This window comes from Lissotriton vulgaris, chromosome 2_1 (genome assembly GCF_964263255.1).
Source record: "Lissotriton vulgaris chromosome 2_1, aLisVul1.2, whole genome shotgun sequence".
Classification (NCBI taxonomy): domain Eukaryota; kingdom Metazoa; phylum Chordata; class Amphibia; order Caudata; family Salamandridae; genus Lissotriton; species Lissotriton vulgaris.
Genome location: NC_141687.1, coordinates 749,386,752 through 749,406,070, shown reverse-complemented (window position 1 = coordinate 749,406,070; position 19,319 = coordinate 749,386,752). Strand labels below are relative to the sequence as shown.

At 44.0% G+C, this 19,319-nt stretch overlaps 1 protein-coding gene across 2 annotated transcripts in view; it reads right to left on the bottom strand.

Annotated features, from left to right (window-relative positions):
- LOC147731085 (uncharacterized) overlaps positions 1-19,319 on the bottom strand; it is a 400,147-nt gene that overhangs the window by 288,596 nt on the left and 92,232 nt on the right. For both annotated transcript variants that reach the window (XM_086956050.1, XM_086956051.1), the window contains exon 7: positions 10,397-10,690. In XM_086956050.1, the coding sequence (XP_086812176.1) occupies positions 10,397-10,690 (294 nt within the window). The remainder of the gene's footprint in view (positions 1-10,396; positions 10,691-19,319) is intronic.

The following is a 19,319-nucleotide window of genomic DNA, read 5'->3' as shown; positions in this document are numbered from 1 at the left end:
GGATATTATGATATTCCTCTACTATTCATTGAGGGTATATGTTACCTGCCTCAGACAAATGTGGTGGGTGAGGTGGTGGAGGAGATTTTTGTGGTATAGGTGAAATAGGAATGGGAATGTGCAATGGACAAATAGCAGCATCCTTTCTTTTCTTCTTTGCAGGTTGAACAGTAATGTTCAATGCTTCCTCAAAACTCAACTTAGAAGTTTGTTGTTGCCTAGCCGCAGGTGCATACCATGACGTCTGCAGTGGCGGCCCGTGAGCAGGTTTTTCTATGGACGCCGATGGTTTGGGTTTAGTATCAGGGGTATAAGTACTCACTGTCTGTTGCTTCTGCGCTGGCTGAAGAATGGTTGAGTCCTCTTCGGATTGAGACTCGGAATCATGGACAGAAAGATATTCCTCCTGTGCCGCTGAAGCTTCTTCCTCCTCCTCTTGTCGATCGAAGATGTCCAGGACATCGTCCACTTGTTTGCGTTGTATTTCCTGTCTTCTTGCACATCGGTCCCGATGAGCCTTTTTGGACCGAAAGGATTTGCAGGCCTCACAGGTGCCTTCTCGATGCTTGGGCGAGAGGCATAATTTACAAACAGGATCTTGGTCGGTGTGAGGGTATTTGGAGTGAAACTTCGAACAGAAACAAAGTGTGTTCCATTAGCACGTCATTTCCTGAGCGTTGTAAATGAAGAAGTTCTGCCCATCGAGGCAATACCGTTGAATGAATGAATGAATGAAAGGGGTTTTGTATAGCGCAACGTTCACTCCAGGGAGCATCTTGGCGCTTTTAGGACATCAGGAGAAGGATTGACAGGCGGGGGGGGGGAGAGGGAGAGCCGCAAGAGGTTGGTGGAAAGGATCATATTAGCAACAGTATTTGATGATCTGGAGTACCAAAGATCCAAGTTTTTAGAAGCTTCCTGAAAGTGGGTTCGTTGCGAGTGTGCCTTAGTTGAGTAGGCAGGGTGTTCCAGGCCTTTGTACCAAGTGCTGCCAAGGTTTTGCCTCCCCGGGTTTTCATTTTAAAGTTGGGGATGGTGAGTAAATTTTCTGATGTAGACCGCAAGGTTCATTTGGTTTTGTAGGGCCTAATTTTGCCTCTCAAGTATTGTGGGCCAGTTTAGTTTATGGCTTTATAAGTAATGGTTAGGACTTTGAACAGGATCCTTTTATGAATAGGCAGCCAGTGGAGAATCTTTAGTGCTTCGGCTGAGGGAGAGCGCTTTGAGAGCCCAAGTACCAGCCTTGCGGCGGAGTTCTGGACTACTTGCAGTCTTTTTACCACCGTCTTTTTTGTTCCTGCATACAGGCTGTTGCAGTAGTCCAAGCGTGACAGGACCAAGGCCAATGCCAAAGACTTTTCTTAGGGTTTTTATAGTTTGAAAGCAAATGCCTGCAATAGTAAGTGCCTGTTTATGAAAGGAAAGCGTGGGGTCAAATTTAATACCTAGGTTTTTTGCGGTATCTACTGTGGTGGGCGGAGGGTCTGAATTAGAGGGTCACCATAGGGTGGGTTTGAAATCGTTTGATTTTCCGAACAACAGGATTTCCGTTTTTGAGCTATTGCATCTGAGATGATTTGATTCCATCCACTTCCTTACCACGGTAAGGCAGAGCTGGAATTTTTCTTCTGCTGAAGTGGAGTTTTTATCTAGGGTGAGGATCAATTGCATATCATCTGCATAAGCAATTGCTTCAATATTAAAGGAATCAATTAGCGAAAGCAGAGGGGACATGTAGAGATTAAAGAGGGTCAGACTCAGGGAGGATCCCCGAGGGACCCCCGAAGAAAGCAGTTTTCCTTCAGATTTATAGCTGCCGAATGTGACAATCTGGTTTCTCTTTTCCAAAAGGAATATGCTACTTACCAGTATGCATCTGTTCTTGGCATAGAGGGCTGCAGAGTGGTACATTATGAATAGATCGCCATCTGGTGTTGGGCTCGGATGATTGCACTTTGTTTTTCTCTTGGAGAGTCTTTTGTAGCTTGGTGACTCCTCCTTTGGTTGGTAGTGCGCATGGGCATCGGCTCCATCCTTAGATTGTTTTGCCATAGTAGGGTTAGATGGAGTAGTATGATAGAATACAGATAGAAATGCCCATGTATGTGTATCTAAATAATATATTGTTGGAACAGACACAGGTTTCCGGGGAGGCTGGGAGGGCATGTACCACTCTGCAGCCCTCTATGCCAAGAACAGATGCATACTGGTAAGTAGCATATTCCGTTCGAGGCATATGGGCTGCAGATGGTACATTATGAATAGACTATACAGCAGTTCTCTCCCTAGCGGTGGTCGCCCGTGTCTGTTGCAACTGTCTGAAATAAAGTCTTTAATACAGCTTGACCCACTCTAGCTTGTTGTGTTGTGTGCACATCTACACAATAGTGCTTTGTGAAGGTGTAGCTGCTTTGCATATGTCATCTAGTGGAATGTTTACCAAAAATGCCACAGATGCTCCTAGTTTACGTGTAGAGTGAGCTCTAGGAGGAACAGTTAATGTCCTCTTTGCTTTTAAGTAGCATATTTGAATACATTTTACAATCCATCTGGCAATGCCCGCTTTAGAGATGGGATTGCCCTTATGTGTAGGAGAAAACGCAACAAATAGCTGTTTTGTCTTTCTGAAAGTTTGTGTTCTTTCTATATAATACAATATTGCCCTTCTGACATCCAATGTATGTAGGGCCCTTTCCGCTATTGTCTGTGGTTTTGGAAAGAAGACCGGTAGTTCCACTGACTGATTGATGTGGAATGCAGAAATTACTTTTGGTAAGAATTTTGGATTTGTTCTAAGAACCACTTTGTTTTGGTGTAACTGCATGAATGGTTCTTGAATCGTAAAAGCTTGTAACTCACTTACTCTTCTGAGTGACGTGATAGCTATGAGGAAGGCCACCTTCCATGTGAGGAATTGTATTTCACACCTATGCATAGGTTCAAAGGGTGGTCCCATTAGTCTGGTAAGTACTATGTTGAGATTCCAGACTGGGGAAGGTGGCCATCTTGGTGGAATGACTCTTTTGAGTCCCTCCATGAAAGCTTTAATTGCTGGTACTTTAAACAGGGAAAGATGTTGCCTGTTTTGTAGGTACGCCGCTATAGCTGCGAGATGAACCCTGATAGAGGTATATGCTAAGTTACATTGCTGCAAGTGTAGTAAATAGCAAATGATCTGTTTAGTGGATGCGTCCAGAGGGTTGATGTGATGACTGTTACAGTGTACAGCAAACCTCTTCCATTTTGCTGCATAGCATGCTCTGGTGGTAGGACGTCTTCCTTGTTTAATGATTTCCATACATTCTGGTGGTAAATCTAAATATCCAAACTCTATGACCTCAGGAGCCAGATCGCTAGGTTCAATTGTTTGGGATCTGGGTGCATTATTTCTCCATGGTTCTGTGTAAGGTGCATGGGTAATAATCTTAGCTTTTGATGTGGCACCTGTGAGAGTTGTAGTAGCGTGGTGAACCACGGCTGTCTTGCCCACATGGGTGCCACTAGTATCATTGTCATTGAATGCTGTTGCAGTTTCCGAACCACTAATGGAATTAGTGGGAGAGGGGGAAAAGCGTAAGCAAATCTGTTGGACCAATTTATCCATAGTGCATTGCCCTGGGACCGGTGGTGTGGGTACCTGGATGCGAAGTTTTGGCATTTTGTGTTCTGATGATTGGCAAACAGATCTATCTCTGGTTGCCCCCATCTTTGGAAGAATGGCTGCAGTATCTGATCGTGCAGCTCCCATTCGTGTACTTGTTCTGACTCTCTGCTTAGGATGTCTGCTATCTGATTTTGAACTCCTGGTAGGTGTTCTGCTAACAGATAGATCTTTTGAGGAATGGCCCATCTCCAAATGTCCTGTGCTAGTTTGGATAGTTGGAGAGAGTGTGTCCTCCCCTGTTTTTGAATATAATACATTGCAGTCATGTTGTCTGTTCTGATTAGGACTGCCTTGTTGGTTATTTGCATTTGGAAAGCTTTAAGTGCTAGAAATACTGCTAATAGTTCCAAATAGTTGTTGTGCAGTTTCTTTTGCTGCACACTCCATTTTCCCTGCACTGTGTATTTGTCCATATGCGCTCCCCATCCGGAGAGCGATGCGTCCGCTGTCAGTATCACTTGTGGAATCGGTTCTAGGAATGACCGTCCCTTGGAAATGTTTGTTGTGTTCCACCACTTCAGAGAGCGATGCGTACGGTCGTCTCCCAACACCAGATCTGTAATCTGACCTTGAGCCTGATTCCACTGTGTCGCTAGACACTCCTGTAGTGGACGCATTTGTAGTCTGGCATGTGGTATTAGCAGTATGCAGGAGGACGTCATGCCTAACAGCTGCATAAACACTCGTGCTGGTAGTGAGTGTTGTGGTTGAAATCTTTGTGTTTACTTGACCATTGTCTGTATCCTGATTGGATTGGGGTATGCTATGGCTCTTTCTGTGTCTATAGTAGCCCCCAGGTATTGTTGAATTTTGTTTGGTTGCAGGTGTGATTTTTTGTAGTTCACCGTAAACCCTAGGTGGTGCAGCAATTGAATGGTCTTCTGTGTGTTGTGAAGGCATTCTTCTTGTGCCTTGGCCTTTATTAACCAATCGTCCAAGTAAGGGAAGACATGTATTTGTTGTCTTCTTAGGTGTGCCGCCACCACAGCTAGGCATTTTGTGAACACTCTTGGTGCCGTTGTGACCCCGAACGGAAGGACTTTGAATTGATAATGTTGTCCTTCCAGTACAAACCTTAGGTATTTCCTGTGTGCTTTGTGAATTGAGATATGGAAGTAAGCGTCTTTTAGATCCAGTGTAGAAAGAAAGTCCCCTTTCTTCAGTAAAGGAAGAACCTGTTGGAGCGTGACCATGTGGAAATGTTCCGAATTTATGTTTGCATTGAGAGGTCTGAGGTCTAAGATTGGTCTTAGAGACCCGTCTTTTTTGGGGATTAGGAAGTATAGAGAGTATACTCCTGTCCCTTGTTGATCTTTTGGAACCTTCTCTATGGCATGCTTTTGTAGCAGTGATAGTACTTCCTCTTTTAACAATGTCAGATGATCTTGACTCATTGGACGCTGTTTGGGGGGGATATTTGGTGGGGTAGCTGTGAGTTCTAGGCAATAACCATGTTGGATAATTTGTCTCACCCACTTGTCTGATGTGATGTTTTCCCAGACAGGTAGGAACTGTGATAGACGTCCCCCGACCGGTGTTATGTGGTCTGGGGGAAGTTGTATTAAGTCACTGTTTTGGGGTTGGAGAGTTGCGGTTGTTAATATTTCCGCGACCTCTACCCTTGTTGTTGTTACCTCTGTAACTGCCTCTTGAATTACCCTTGGGTGACGTAGGTGTAAAAGAGGTGGTTTGCTGATTTGTTCCTGTATTTTTTGAGCCTCCTCTATAGGTGGATCTACGAAAGGAACCCCTTTGTGTTGGCTGTTGTAATGCTCCCATTGACTTAGCCGTTTCTGTATCCTTTTTCATCTTTTCTAAGGTCTCATCTGTGCTTGAGCCAAAAAGTGTTTTCTGATCAAAGGGTTGGTTCAATAAGGATGTTTGTACCTCTTGTTTGAACCCTGACACTCTAAGCCATGCATGTCTCCTTAACATGATACTGGTGTTAATGAATCTTGCTGCAGTGTCTGCCGCGTCCAGGGCGCACTTAATGGAAGTGTTAGTTATAATCTTTCCTTCCTGTATTAGCTGATCTGCCCTCTTCTGATGTTCTTTAGGGAGATGTGTGATGAGCTTTTCTAACTCATCATAATGTGCCCTGTCATATCGTGCAAGTAGCGCTTGTGTATTGGCTATGCGCCAGCTATTTGACGCTTGTGATGCTACTCTCTTGCCTGATGCATCTATTAATTTTGACTCCTTATCCGGTGGAGGGGCTTCTCCTGTGGATAATGAGTTCGCTCTTTTGCGAGCGTTTGATACTACCAGCGAGTCTTGAGGTACCTGTCCTTTGATAAATATTGGGTCCTTTGGAGCTGCCCTACATTTTCTATAAATTTTTGGGTTTAACACCCTAGCCCTCACTGGGTCTTTGAATATGTCTGCTGTGTGACTGAGAAGACCCTTCAGCATAGGTAAAGTACCTGATGTTCTTTGTGTAGTAGGTAGTGTCTCTAATAGGAAATCCTCTACTTGAGGTTCTGTATGTAGGTCTACCTTATGATATTTTGCTGCCCTATTAATGAGCTGTACAAACCCTGTATTATCATCAGGTGGTGAAGGCTTTGAGGGATATAACTCTGGGTCGTTATCATCTGACCCTGCGTTATAATTTTCCTATGGGTCATCCTCATCTGGGATAGTGTCATCATCCTCATGAGGTTCTCCCTTCCCTGTATCACTGTCTACATCTGACTGAGGTGTAGATGGTCTTGGTGTAGAAGGTGGAGGAATATTTGGCATAGTGTGAGGAATAGGAGAAGAGGGTGTGCCTTTAGGTCGAGGAGAAGTAGGAGGAGTTTTATTTGTCCCCATTGTTCTCTTTTTAGAAGGAAGAGGTTTGTCTTCTAGCTGTTCATTCTTCCTCTTCTTCGTCACCACTTTGCCAGTTTGTGGATCAATAAACAAAATCTTTTGTTTCGGATCTGTCTGTTGCTCCTGTATCGGTACCGAAGGTTTTGGTTCCGAAAGGTGCCTTTGCTTTCGATCGTCAATATTCGGTGTTTTCGGCACCGAAGATTTGCTCGATTCCGATTTTTTCAGTGTCGAGTTAGTTTTCAACGTCGAAGCATGTTTCGGTTTCGACATGGAATGCTTCGATGCCGAGCTTTCTCTTGCATGCAGCTTCGGTGTCGAAGTCAATGTCGACCGTCTCTCGGATCCGACATGGTGGGAGGCCGAGAGTTTCCGTTTCAGTTTCAGTTTCGTTGCCGGGCCCGAAGGCGGGGCGTCGGAAACTTTTTTCTGCGGTTTGACCGGGCTCGAAAGCGGGGTCGTTACCCCACGGGTCGGTTTTTTGGTAAGGGGACGTCGTCACTCACGGTTTGTTGCACGTCGAGATCCTCGACATCTGACTCGTCCCCTTCCGACCCCGACTGTTCTTCATGATCCTCTTCTTCATCGAGGTGTTGGTCTTCGAACAGCTCCGGGATCGCCTCCGACTGCATTCTGGAAACCTCGTGTCTTCTAGCTCGACGGTTACTAATCGTCGACTTGGAGGAGAATGCTGCACAGGCTTCGCAGTCCCTGGATTCGTGTTCAAGAGACAGGCAAAGGTTGCACACCTCGTGTAGGTCCTTGTGTGGGAACTTAGCACCACACTCTGGATATTTCTTAAATGGAGTCCTTTCCATGGACTCCGGGCTTGACCACATCGAGAAAGGCCTCCTGTTTGTCGACGTAGATCAAAGTTTTTCTTTGATGTTGGCGTTGAAACGCGTCGGAATGTAAATGAAATCGCGTTCGATAACAATACCGTCGAATTGGAAATGGAATACGCGCCGAAAATTCACTTCTTTCCGAAGTTGATCTGGAGCGCTTCAATCCTCATCCGAACCCGATGGCGGAAAAAAACAATCTAAGGATGGAGCCGATACCCATGCACACTACCAACCAAAGGAGGAGTCACCCAGCTACAAAAGACTCTCCAAGAGAAAAACAAAGTGCAATCATCCGAGCCCAACACCAGATGGCGATCTATTCATAATGTACCATCTGCAGCCCATATGCCTCGAACATGATGTTATCCAGGCGAGAGCTTTGCTGTTTATTCCGACGTGCTTCAATCTATCTAACAGGATGTAATGGGAGACAGTATCGAAAGCCGCGGAAAGGTCCAACAGAATCAGCACTGCCTCCCTACCCTGGTCCAGAACGAACTTAAGGGTACCTGTGGTATGGAGCAGTACTGACTCTGTTGAATGTCCTGGTCTGAAACCAGATTGCTTGGGGTGTAGGATGTTTGAATTTTCCATAAACTCATTCAGTTGTGCATTAACTATTTTCTCGGCAATTTTACTTAAACAGGGGAGGAGGGAGATGGGTCTCAAATTGGAAAGAGTGGTGGGATCCGAGAGTTTCTTTTTTTGAAGGGGTTTGACAGCGGCCGTTTTCCGTTGAAATATATAAAAGGACTGAAGGGAGCCCAAAGGAATATCGAACTGGAGCGCAAGATACTACATCCAAACCCATCGGCGGTGTCAATGACCATTCAGAGTAATACCAAGAGGAGGAGTCACACAGCCTCGTGACTTGAAAAACACTTCTTGGAACAAAAACAACTTGTAATCATCTGAGCCCAACACTAGATGGTTGACTTCTGCAAAACGTGTATCTACAGCACACATGCCTTTAACAGTCCATTATAAAGAGTGTTCTCTTTTACTTCACCCCTCACTTTAGGCCACATGTTTCTCGATCAAACCTACCTTGCTCTTCACCCCTGAAAACAGGCAACATATGTGTATGGAACAATACTCAAACAGCATATTTGGACAATAAACACGTCATTTTCCTTAAAAAACGGTCACTTCCAACTAGCCCATCTAGTTTGGGGAAAATACTCCTTGTGTTTACAAGTGCAAGATCTACTTTACCTTTCAATGTAAAAAATAAAAAATAAGGCCTAATTTTCCACATACACTCTGAAAATCTAAACCTTTAACCTGCCCCTAATCTCATTCAGCCTGAACCGCCACACTGCTGCATATGCGATCAACGTAATGTCCCCCTTCAGTATTTTTTCATCACATGCACACCTTTTATTGCATTTTGAAGTTTATGGATAGGACAAAATCTTACCGGTGCATAATCGAGTGTCTGTCATTAACACCAGAATACTAAATAGTGCCAACAATAAAAGAATATGAACAGGTAACAAAATGTTCCTCAGTACTTGTATTTACTCAGTCAAACTGTCTCTTGTGAACTGTTCACCATGTTTTGCATTTGTTGCTCGCCCCATTTGTGGATTCAAACACGCAACATAAAAGAAAAATTAATCACAATATTAGAAACAGAACGTTCTTTTAAGATTTCTATAACCAGAGATGAAGTAGAATGGTCACGTTCTTTAAAGCACTACCATAGTTGCTACCAATAAATGCTCCTCTTAAGGAGGGATGGTAGCATTAATGTTGTGATGTGCACGCGGCCACAGGCTCCTTCCCTTTCCCACCCAGTATCTTGGGGCCTGAACGAAGGATAAAGAGAAGGACTAAGGGGTATGCAACTGGTGGAACCTTTGATGGGCCAAGGGACTCAGAAGAGTTTAATATGCCCAGGTCATTTGCAAGGCTTGAGTCTCCCGTTAATGCTAAGCGCTTCGTAGAAAAGTAAAGTGCAAGATATCATAGTAAGTATTTCTTTCTAATTATTTTAAACCTTTGTAAGCTCTTGCACATCTGTTGAGGGTGTTAAAGTGATCTCCGTTTCAAGGCAAGCTATACTTTGATGAAGGATCTTCAGCAAAGCTAAAAATAGCGTTTTTAGATATACACACAACACCAGTCACAAAATCGCGCAATTCATTTAAGGAAACTAATCTAGAATATTTAAACCGGTTAGCAATCTTGGGGCAGGAGGGGCTTGGAAAGCTACCAACTTGCTTTGAGCGCATCGGTTTCAAACAAATCTTTTTGGCAGACTATTATTGTTTAAATAGCCAATTCACAAACTGTAGGTCATATCAAAGCATGTGGCTTTTGTTACCTGGTTTACTTGAAAACACTTATCCTTTAAAGGGAGTTTTAACCTTTTTTGCAAAAAGGTGAGTGGGAAAATTACATGTCTGTCACAATTGGGGATCTGTTTATTAGATTTTAGCATATGTGATCCATTCAGAAGATATATTCATTATCAACAGAACCAGTAGGCAATCTCCAAAACAAATTATTCAAAACATGATAGCGATAATTTGAACGTATAAAAATATCGATTTATATCCATGACGTAAATTGCCCTACCCTACCATTGGTCTAGCAAGTAAATATAGTCAACCCAAATATTTTACACTTTCCTTATTGATACTCAGTGTAACCGAACTGTACCTGTACATATTAATTCCATACATACATCACAACTGGCTCCTCTCGACAATATCGCTTCAACCGAGTGTTCGATCAAACGAGCATTCATATATATAACGGTTGAACTGTAAACAACCAATTAAGAACCGGGGAGGGAAAGCAAGGGAACCACCAATGTTCGTTTACGATATTACCAATGAAACTTTTGCACATATGCATACTTTATCATCAATATATTATTACATGCTGGCCCGGGGAGTGTGATACATGCTACACGTTCCAGATCACATTTAAAACACATTACAACACATATATCTGCTTTTACTGAAAAAGCTTGCATGGGCATCACTCTAGGAAGAACGCTTGACAGCTACATCTGATGTGACAGTAGAAAAACATGAACAATCTACATTGTGTGCCAGCTTACCGATAGGAATCATGCTCCAGACGACTTCTTTGGGCTCCATTAAACTGGCATGTTTAATGCTGCAGGTAACTGTCTTGCCTTGGTCATTCGGACTCTGAAGAAATGTGAATTTGCCAACACAGTAAAAAAGGTCGCGATCGGTTTTGATATCAATATTTTCTTGTTCCCTTCTCACTCCATCCTTCAACCAATGTATTTCAATGTCTCTGGGGAAAAAAGAGTGTATCTTGCATTCTAATGTTATATGCCCCTCTGGACTTTTAAAATACTGTATGGGATTCAGTACAGGTGTAGCTAAAAGGAAAAAAAACATAAAATAGAACAGTATTAGTTTTGTTATAGAGCACAAAATTACTTTCGTTACACAGCACCAGTCACTATCAACCATGTAAATTCTCCCTCGATTTGCTGGAAATCGAAAATTGCACCAATCCCTCTCACCAAATATATAGGTCTGGAGAAATATCCGTGACTACTAAGTCAGATGTTTTGAGAGTTCTGCAAATGAGAATATGTGTTTCCTTGTCATGATATCTCCCAGCCTAGAAATATGTATATTGTCCCAGGCTCAAAAGCCCTGTAAAGCACTGACCCCTTGAAGTCTAGTGCCATAGCAAAGTGGGGATTCTTTGGTTAGTTTATCGTGTCAGCCTAAGCAACACAATCTTCTGCCAGAGGTTTGGTGCCTCTCGATGCATGCGGTAATCAGGGGTTTACCTTACCCTCAGAGATAACGAAGGGGCTTATACTTCCCATTGCCCATCATTGTAACGCAGATGCCAGCTTGTTTTGATGCGCTTTGAGCTATTCATTAACGATTATCAGGCGGACTGCCCTGTAGTATGGCTGAATGTTTGTGGCCCCAATTCTGCCATTATATTTAGATTTTTGGCATTTGACCTTAGCTACGAATCACAGAATTAATAATGGTGAAGCATTCCTTATTGATGAGATATGCGTATTTTTTTAACAGATAAATCATATGCAGCAATGAGGCCATTTTAAGGTTTGCAGCTCAACCGCGAGGGACAAAGGTAGCATGGCCCAGAAGGTCAAGTCGCTTGATGGATTATCCAACTGATAAAAAAGATTGAGCTCCCATGCTTTCTTAACATGTACAACAACAGATATCTAAAGACTTCTGTCACCATCTTCATGCCTACAGCCTACTCCAGGTCTCCAGGGTCTGTTACTATAGGGTTGTGCATGGTAGACCACTGACTTGGAGGGGTTTGCCACCAATCCAGAGAATCCACCAAACCCACAAAGAATATAGAGTGCTCTGGTACCACATTCCATCCTGTGGGTGGTGGAGATAATTTAGGAAGTTGCCTCTACACAGTCCACCACACCAGGAGCCCCCTCGATGGATCTCATCAGGGTGTCTCTTCTGATCCACTCTGCTAGTAGTTCAATTGCTACTGCAAATATTAGAGGCAACAGTGGACAACCTTGATGTGTGCCTTTACATATGGAAATGTCTGTGTGGTGGCCATGAACTTTTACTCCAGACAGCATGGTAAGAATATAACAGGAGTGTATACTGGCAGAATGTGTGCCCTAGATTGCTTTTATGTAAGAAAGTGGTCCCATCCCACAAAATCGAAACCCCTCTAAAAGCCTATAAGTATCAAGGACAGTGGACCCCGCAACCAGCCCGAAAGTGGCAAAAAGATTTTGCAGTCTTTTAAACTGGAATGGCATGGTGAGCAAAAAAACGATTAATTTAGGCCCAGATCTGGGCCCCATGCTCTCCATGCCACTAGAGTCAAGCAGTGTGGGCTGGACTGTTCCCATTGGGCGCAAGGCCAAGACTGATTTGCCTATGGCTGGATCCAAACTGGAATTGCATGGTGAGCAAAAAAACGATGGTTTTAGGCCTAGATCTCTATACTGGCATGAATGTATGACATTGTTCTGCATTCTGTCCATCAATTGTTGTTTTGGCATTTGTCACAACGAGTGGGACGGGTATGCCCAGACGTGGGTCCCATGCTCTCCATGCCACTGGAGTCAAGCTATCCTGGCTGATGAAAGCCCGAAACCGGTCCTAGAATGCTTGTTTCCAGTCCAGGGAGGACATGGCCTAGCAGTTCGGGCTGGACTGTTCCCATTGGGTGCAGGGTCAAGACTGATTTGCATATGGCTGGGCCCAAACTGGAATGGATTTAGGCCCAGATCTCTGTACTGGGGTGAATGTTTGTCATTGTTCTGCATTCTGTCCATCAATTGTTGTTTATGCTTGAGCATCCCAGCGTTAAGCCATTTTGATCGGGGAGCACCAGTTGCCCTATAACTTTCGTCAACTGTGTCGCAAGACACCTAGCTGTGAGTTGGTTGGAAATATCATATAATACCATACATAACTTTTTCATGCATGGCTGTACAGCGAGTCATTACAACAAATTGTCCATAACATATTAATAATGACATTTAAAAAATATGTTTTGATCAGGGCCACTGGAATTTTATGGTAATGGAGGGCCAGATTGTGCGGCAGTATTGAGTAAATTATGAGGCAAGAAAAGGCAAATTATGACGGATGATGCAGCACATTTTGTTATAGTTTTAGTTCATTATTTTGTCATTTATAGGGTTGAGCGGCCTGTGAGAGTGTGGGCTAGTGCATGTGTCTTGCTTGAGGGACACTGTTATTAACAAAAAGGGCTTGGAGCCTGCGGGTTACTTCCCATTTCTTGCCTTGAGTGGCACTCTTCTATACAGCCTCATAATTTGTCACTGCACACCAAACATCATATCGGTTCCTCTCTGTGGAGCAGGACCAAGCACTGATTGATTCAACTAAATCAGTGCTTGTCCGATGTGACAGAGTTACTATTTTATTCTTTTACTGTTAGTGCCCTGCAAATAGAAGGTGTATGACTGGCAAAAGCATGTATTTTCTATAGCTATCTTGCTTTTATTTTGCCAAATCTTCTTTTCTGACTTTGCTCTCATGTTTTCTTTTGTTCTTGCTTGTGGGCGCTGGTCTAAAAAGATGAGGCTTATCTTATTGCAAAGCGACATTGTTTCTTTCCTATGTAAAATTTCTGAAAGAATGCCTTAACACATAATCATGCCCCAATCCACCTGACCCCACATCTTCCCACACCAATCCTCCCCACTCAATCCAATCCACCCAATACCAATCCAAACCACCCCACTACAATCCAAGTCACTCACCCCAATCCAACCCACTCCCATATAGCACACTCCAATCTTCCCAACCCACCACACTCCAATTTACCTCACTCTAATCTGCCCCACTCCAATTCAAAACAATCTGCCCCACTTCAATCCAAAACAATCTACTCTACTCCAATCCAAACAAATCTGCCCCTCTCCAATCTAAAACAGTTTTTCCCACTCCAATCGAAAAATATTTGCCCCACTTCAATTCAAAAATATTTACCCCCTCCAATCCAAAAATATTTGCCCCACTCCAATCTAAACAAGTCTGCCCCACTCCAATCCAAAAGTCTGTCTCACTCCAATCCAAAAGTCTGCCTCACTCCAATCTGCTTCACTCCAATCCAAAACAATCTGCCCCACTCCAATCCAATCGAAAACAATCTGCCCCACTCCAATCCCAAACTATATGCCCCACTCCAATCCAAAGCAATATGCCCCACTCCAATCCAAAGCAATATGCCCCACTCCAATCCCAAACATCTGCCCCAATCCAATCCATCCCAGTTTCAATCTGCCCCACTCCGATCCAAAATAATCTGTCCCACTCCAATCTGCCCTCCTTCAGTCTGTCCCCCTCCATCTGCTCCAGCCCAAACCACCCCACTCCAATCCAAAACAATATGCCCACTCCAACCAGCCCCATTCCAATCTGCCCCAAGCCAGTTCAAAACAATCTGCCCCACTCCAGTACAATCCACCTCACCTCAACCCAATCCAATCCAATCCACCTCACTCCAATCCAATTCACCCCACTTGAATACATCCCAATCCAGCCAAATCTAATCTACCCCACTTTATTCCAATCCACCCCAACTATCCCAAATCCACCTCACCCCAATCCAGTTCACCCCACCTCAATCCAATCCACCCAATCAATCATTCCACCCCATTCAATCCAAGCCACCTCCACTATAGGACACTCCACACCACTAACGTTTAGCTATGCTGAACAGCAGACACATTGGTGTACAACACGGCAAAAACACACTGCCAAAGTCAATAGCTCTTGTATAGGTGAAACCAATTGGCTTTGCCAGTGCTTGTTAGCATTACCTGGTCATTGGTTGTACATCATTACTTCCAGTCTAAAATCTAAATATAATGATAGGCAACAGAAAGGTGACCAGTCAAGTTTTGCAAATGGCCTACTATGCTGCAACATGTGTTGCTGTGATTTTAGTAACTTTTGAACCGTTTGAGCTAGAAGCTCATTTTTGTTGTTAAAATCGGGAGATTATGCAGCAGATGATGGAGTATGTGGCAAATCTATAATTATGCGGGAAAAACAGCGGCCGCACAATCTCATAATTCCAGTGGTCCTGAAATATATTCATCTTTGTGATAAAATACTGCAAAGTATAATAGCTAAAAAAAAAAAGGCTTGTGTGGTACTTACTTTGTGGTAACATCCTGCGAAGTGAAGACTGAATATACTTGTTAGTGCAAAGGTCCGGCGGTGTGTTTGGTTTAAGGATCGTTACCAACCTTGGTGGTTCTTAAATCTACAGGGAGCTGACCCCACACCAGAGCATCAATCATCATCGTCAGCATAGCAATAGCAAATCTTGCTACTTGTTTAAAGAATTCTGCCATAAAGCCATTGGATTCCGGCGTTTACCCCACCCTGAATCTGTTTGAAAGCTTCTAACAATTCTACTGCAGTGATTTATTCTTCTAGGAATTCTTGTGAGCTGTTTGTGAACTGTGTCATTGGGTGATTCCGGCCAAATTCCAATAAGTCATCTGGTACTGGCCTTAACTGTTAGCTGCTGAAATTGAGCTACAAAGACCCCTGTCCATTTGCCCAATGCTGTAAATGTTTTGGATGGCATCTCTGCACTGGCACATCTTACTGGCTTTATTGCGCCACAGGTATACCCTGCATTATGATGTGGGTGAATCTGCCCTTGTTTCCCCATCAGTGTCTGCATTAGCTTAGTGCACTAGTGGCTCAATGTTCTGGAGGAGTTGGGGATCTAGGGGTAGTGAACAGGTTGATGCCAAATCTATCAGTCATTTCTTCCCCTTTGGTTTTTATTCTGGGCAATAGTGTAACTAATTAGCCTGCCTAAAATGTGCCCTTTGTTTGCCTCCCTAAGCATTACATGTGAACATATAGAACCTTGATTCAATGCCCAGTATTCCTCTGCTTCCTTCGTTATGTATGTTTTGAATTCTCCATCTAGCATCCACCATGTGCTAAGGTGCCAAATGCTGAGTTCTGATCCTTCCCTGTGCGGCACCCGGTATGATTTTTATTTGCAAATGGTCTGAGAGTCCTCAGGCCATAATTTGGGCTCCTGACGCTTTGCCAAGGTTTGTTTCTGGTGCAAGAAGGAAATCCAATCTAGAGAAGATCTTGTATCTCCCACAGCAGAAGGGGTAATCCCTTCAGTTTGGGTAAAAGTAAAGCCCTATGTTACCTAAACTCAGAACCGCCATGAATTTCTCAAAGTGTGCAGGGTATTCCTGCTGTGACCCCAGGTCTGTTGAATTGTGAGGATACAACCCCAGTAAATCTCCAGCGGTATATCTGCGTAATCTCTCGTTAAGGGTTTTTTTCAAATTACAGCAAGATATGGTCGCCCTATGAGTACATGTCTTGTCACATAAACTATGGATAAACTAAAGTTCCTGTGTATGGACAGTCCTCCACCCCCGCTCCTCAACATGAACGTGGGTGTATGTTGATCATGGCTAATCTATAAGGACTTTAAGAAGAAATTGACAATTCTGCTGAAAGATAACTGCTTATCCTCGTAGGGTCTTCCTAACATTTTAATGAGGGCAACAACCTCTTCAGCCACACTGTATTACTCTCTTAGGAGCAATTTTCAAGAATAAACTAAATTGAGATCAACTGTGATTTTCGGACGTTGAACATGCGAGGCCAATTTTCGGGAAAGTGGAAATTTCTAAATTACTTTATTTTCATCCTAACAACTGTCACTGTGTGGTGGTGAAAAGTGATAAGATTAAAAATATGCCATAACTTTGGAGTCATTTATCGCAGCGGAGTGCGAGTCATAGTAATGATTCCAATTAAGACTTCAACTTAATAAAACAATGGTTTAAGGAGGGAAGACTTCTATGGGTCCTTTTGAATGTGGGCAAACGTTGCATTGGTCCTCTGCACTAGTGAAGGTTTTTATAAAATATAGTTACGGTGGTGTAAAAACTGCATGCCACAAATTGCTGGCAACAAAGGAAACTGATGGCATATAATTACCATAAAGTTGCATATAGTTCCAAAAAACGTGGCATGAGAGCAGCTTCCGTCAAAAATCCATTAAAGTGGCCTCCCTAATTTCACAGCCATAAAACACTGTTTCCCCGTAAAATTGTCAGATGTAGGATTTCCATCTGTCTCAATGTGGTAATACTGCTGCCACCTGCAAGCGCATAAATGTGGAGATCAAAAGCTGTTGAAAACGTGAGGGTTAAGAGGTTATAGCAAATGCAGAGTCCTTAGCCCGTTGCATGCTTGTGACGGAACCGCTCCGTCACAAGCCACGGGTGAGCTGTGCTTGTTACGGAACGGTTCCGTCACGGCCCGCTCGCCGTGCCTGTGAGGCGCGAATTCCGTGCCTGCGCTGACTAATTAATGGGCGGGCGGGTTCGTGACGGAACCGTTCCGACACAAGCACAGCTCACCCGTGAGCCGTGACGGAGCGGTTCCGTAAGAAGCATGGCACCGCCGCGCGACCCCCCCTCCCTTAGTGCTGCGGCAGAATAGCCGGCGCAGCGAAGGGGTTAAGGGTACACTATTTCAAGACTAAAATAATGTCACTGAGAAGAATGATAAAACAGGAGCTTTTATTGTCTTACTAGCGGTTTTCGTTGCCTTTCTTGATTGTTTATTCCTTTAAATAAACAGTTTAAATAGGAGGCGTTTAGGTACTGGCTTGATGACAACCCTCCTGTGAGTCTCATCCTGCTGCTGTACTCAGGTGATTTTTTTTACACTAGCTCATGGGATTTCCACAACGATATGTACAAAGCATAAACCTTTAGCAGTCAATGAGAATGTATTGGAATTCTATCAGTCATCTTACGATGAGTGTGCACAGGTTCTTGTTTTGTGGGATTAAGTGCCAAAGCCATTTTCTCCCATAAATCGGGCATGAATGTGGGGATACACAAGTTCAGTAAAACCTGGAAAGGCAGTTTCCTCTTTTCATCTCTTAAGACTTCAATGGCCGTACAGTTTCATCGGTTACCACCAAGATCTGTTATTTTTCTCGCTTGTGTCGGGTCCCTCAGACTCTGCAAGCTTTCCCCGCACTCCTCAAGTCCCAGCACCTCAGCTGGCTGCTGATCTTCACGAGCACACTCCTCTGTCATAGTGTAATGATGGTGTACGTCAGGACGGTTGTTGTCCCAACCAATGAACACTTCCACCTGTCTCCGCTGCACCCAGTGTGGTCTTTCTGATCTTGTGGAGACAGTGAGATCCTTTGTGTCCCTGGGATCTTGTGGACAGGAGGCCAGCTCACCTGCCCTTGGAGAGTATCTCTGGACCCAGACCACGACAGTTGGAACTTTGCTGCAGGCCAGCAACATCCAGACCAAACCAACCAAGTGATAGTCCTCTTCCTGGAGCACAACAAGCTCCAAGCAACCACAAGTCTGCAGATGGTCCAGATGCAGTCCCTCCTGCCCTTAAGATTCCTCATGTTGATGTCTCAGTGCCGAACCAACATAGTATGGTTCCAAATCCAACAGCGACTCTACTTTTGGAGACCAGAGGCCCAGTAGTTATACCCACATTGGCCTTTCAAGATACGATCAGTTCAAAAGGTCACTTTTGAAATGCACAGGCCCTCTCTAAATTTTGTCCCGTCTGCCATACTACCACAGGAGGTTTGATCACTATCTTTAATGGGGCCAACACCATGCTCCTTGGAAAGCAGGTGCCAATTCCACCCCCAAGTAACCGTCCCATAAAGGTCCCTCAGAGTCAGAGATCCAAAGTTTCCTTTGAGCCCCTAGTTTTTGGTCTTCTATCGGGAGTGCACAGATGTAGCTGTCCCCCTAGCACCCACATGTGAAATAGGAGACAGGCCAACAATCACACAGAGCCACGCACATCGAAATACCCACTTTCCCAAATTGAGATTTCCATCATCATAATGTCATACCCATTCGCACTACCAGAGAGGATTAACCATTACGACTCACCAATACCAAACACTATACTGCAACTATTCTTCCCACAAGAAATACAGCTCGATAGCCTTTCCCTTCACCCCCCTCATGCTAACCCAATGTGAGACGCAAGCCCCACTATTCTGAACACACCCCCAATGCCATTCATGACCCTTGCAGGTAATTCATACACTCACATAACCAACCTCTTTCCAACACCACACCCAGTCACCAGGGAGAACTCCAATACAGTAAGAGACATGCAGAGCCTTGGCACTCAGCTTTTTAAATGCCAAGTTGAGTAACAGTAACCTGTGTGCACAGACCCCATAAGGGCAAACCTGTGGCACAATCAGTGGTTGGCACAACCAGTGTGGTAGGCCCATGGAGGAGCATTGGAGATGCATGTCCCAGCTATATGTCTTCCTCCTTGACAAGGGACTTACAGCTAACTTGAACCAGCCAATCATATATACACCAATCGCCAGTATGGCACTGCATAGCAGTGTCAAACGCACTAAAAGTCCTACGGCTTGCATCCAGATTAGCGGAAAATTGGAAAGGAGAAAAGCAAAAAGTCAAG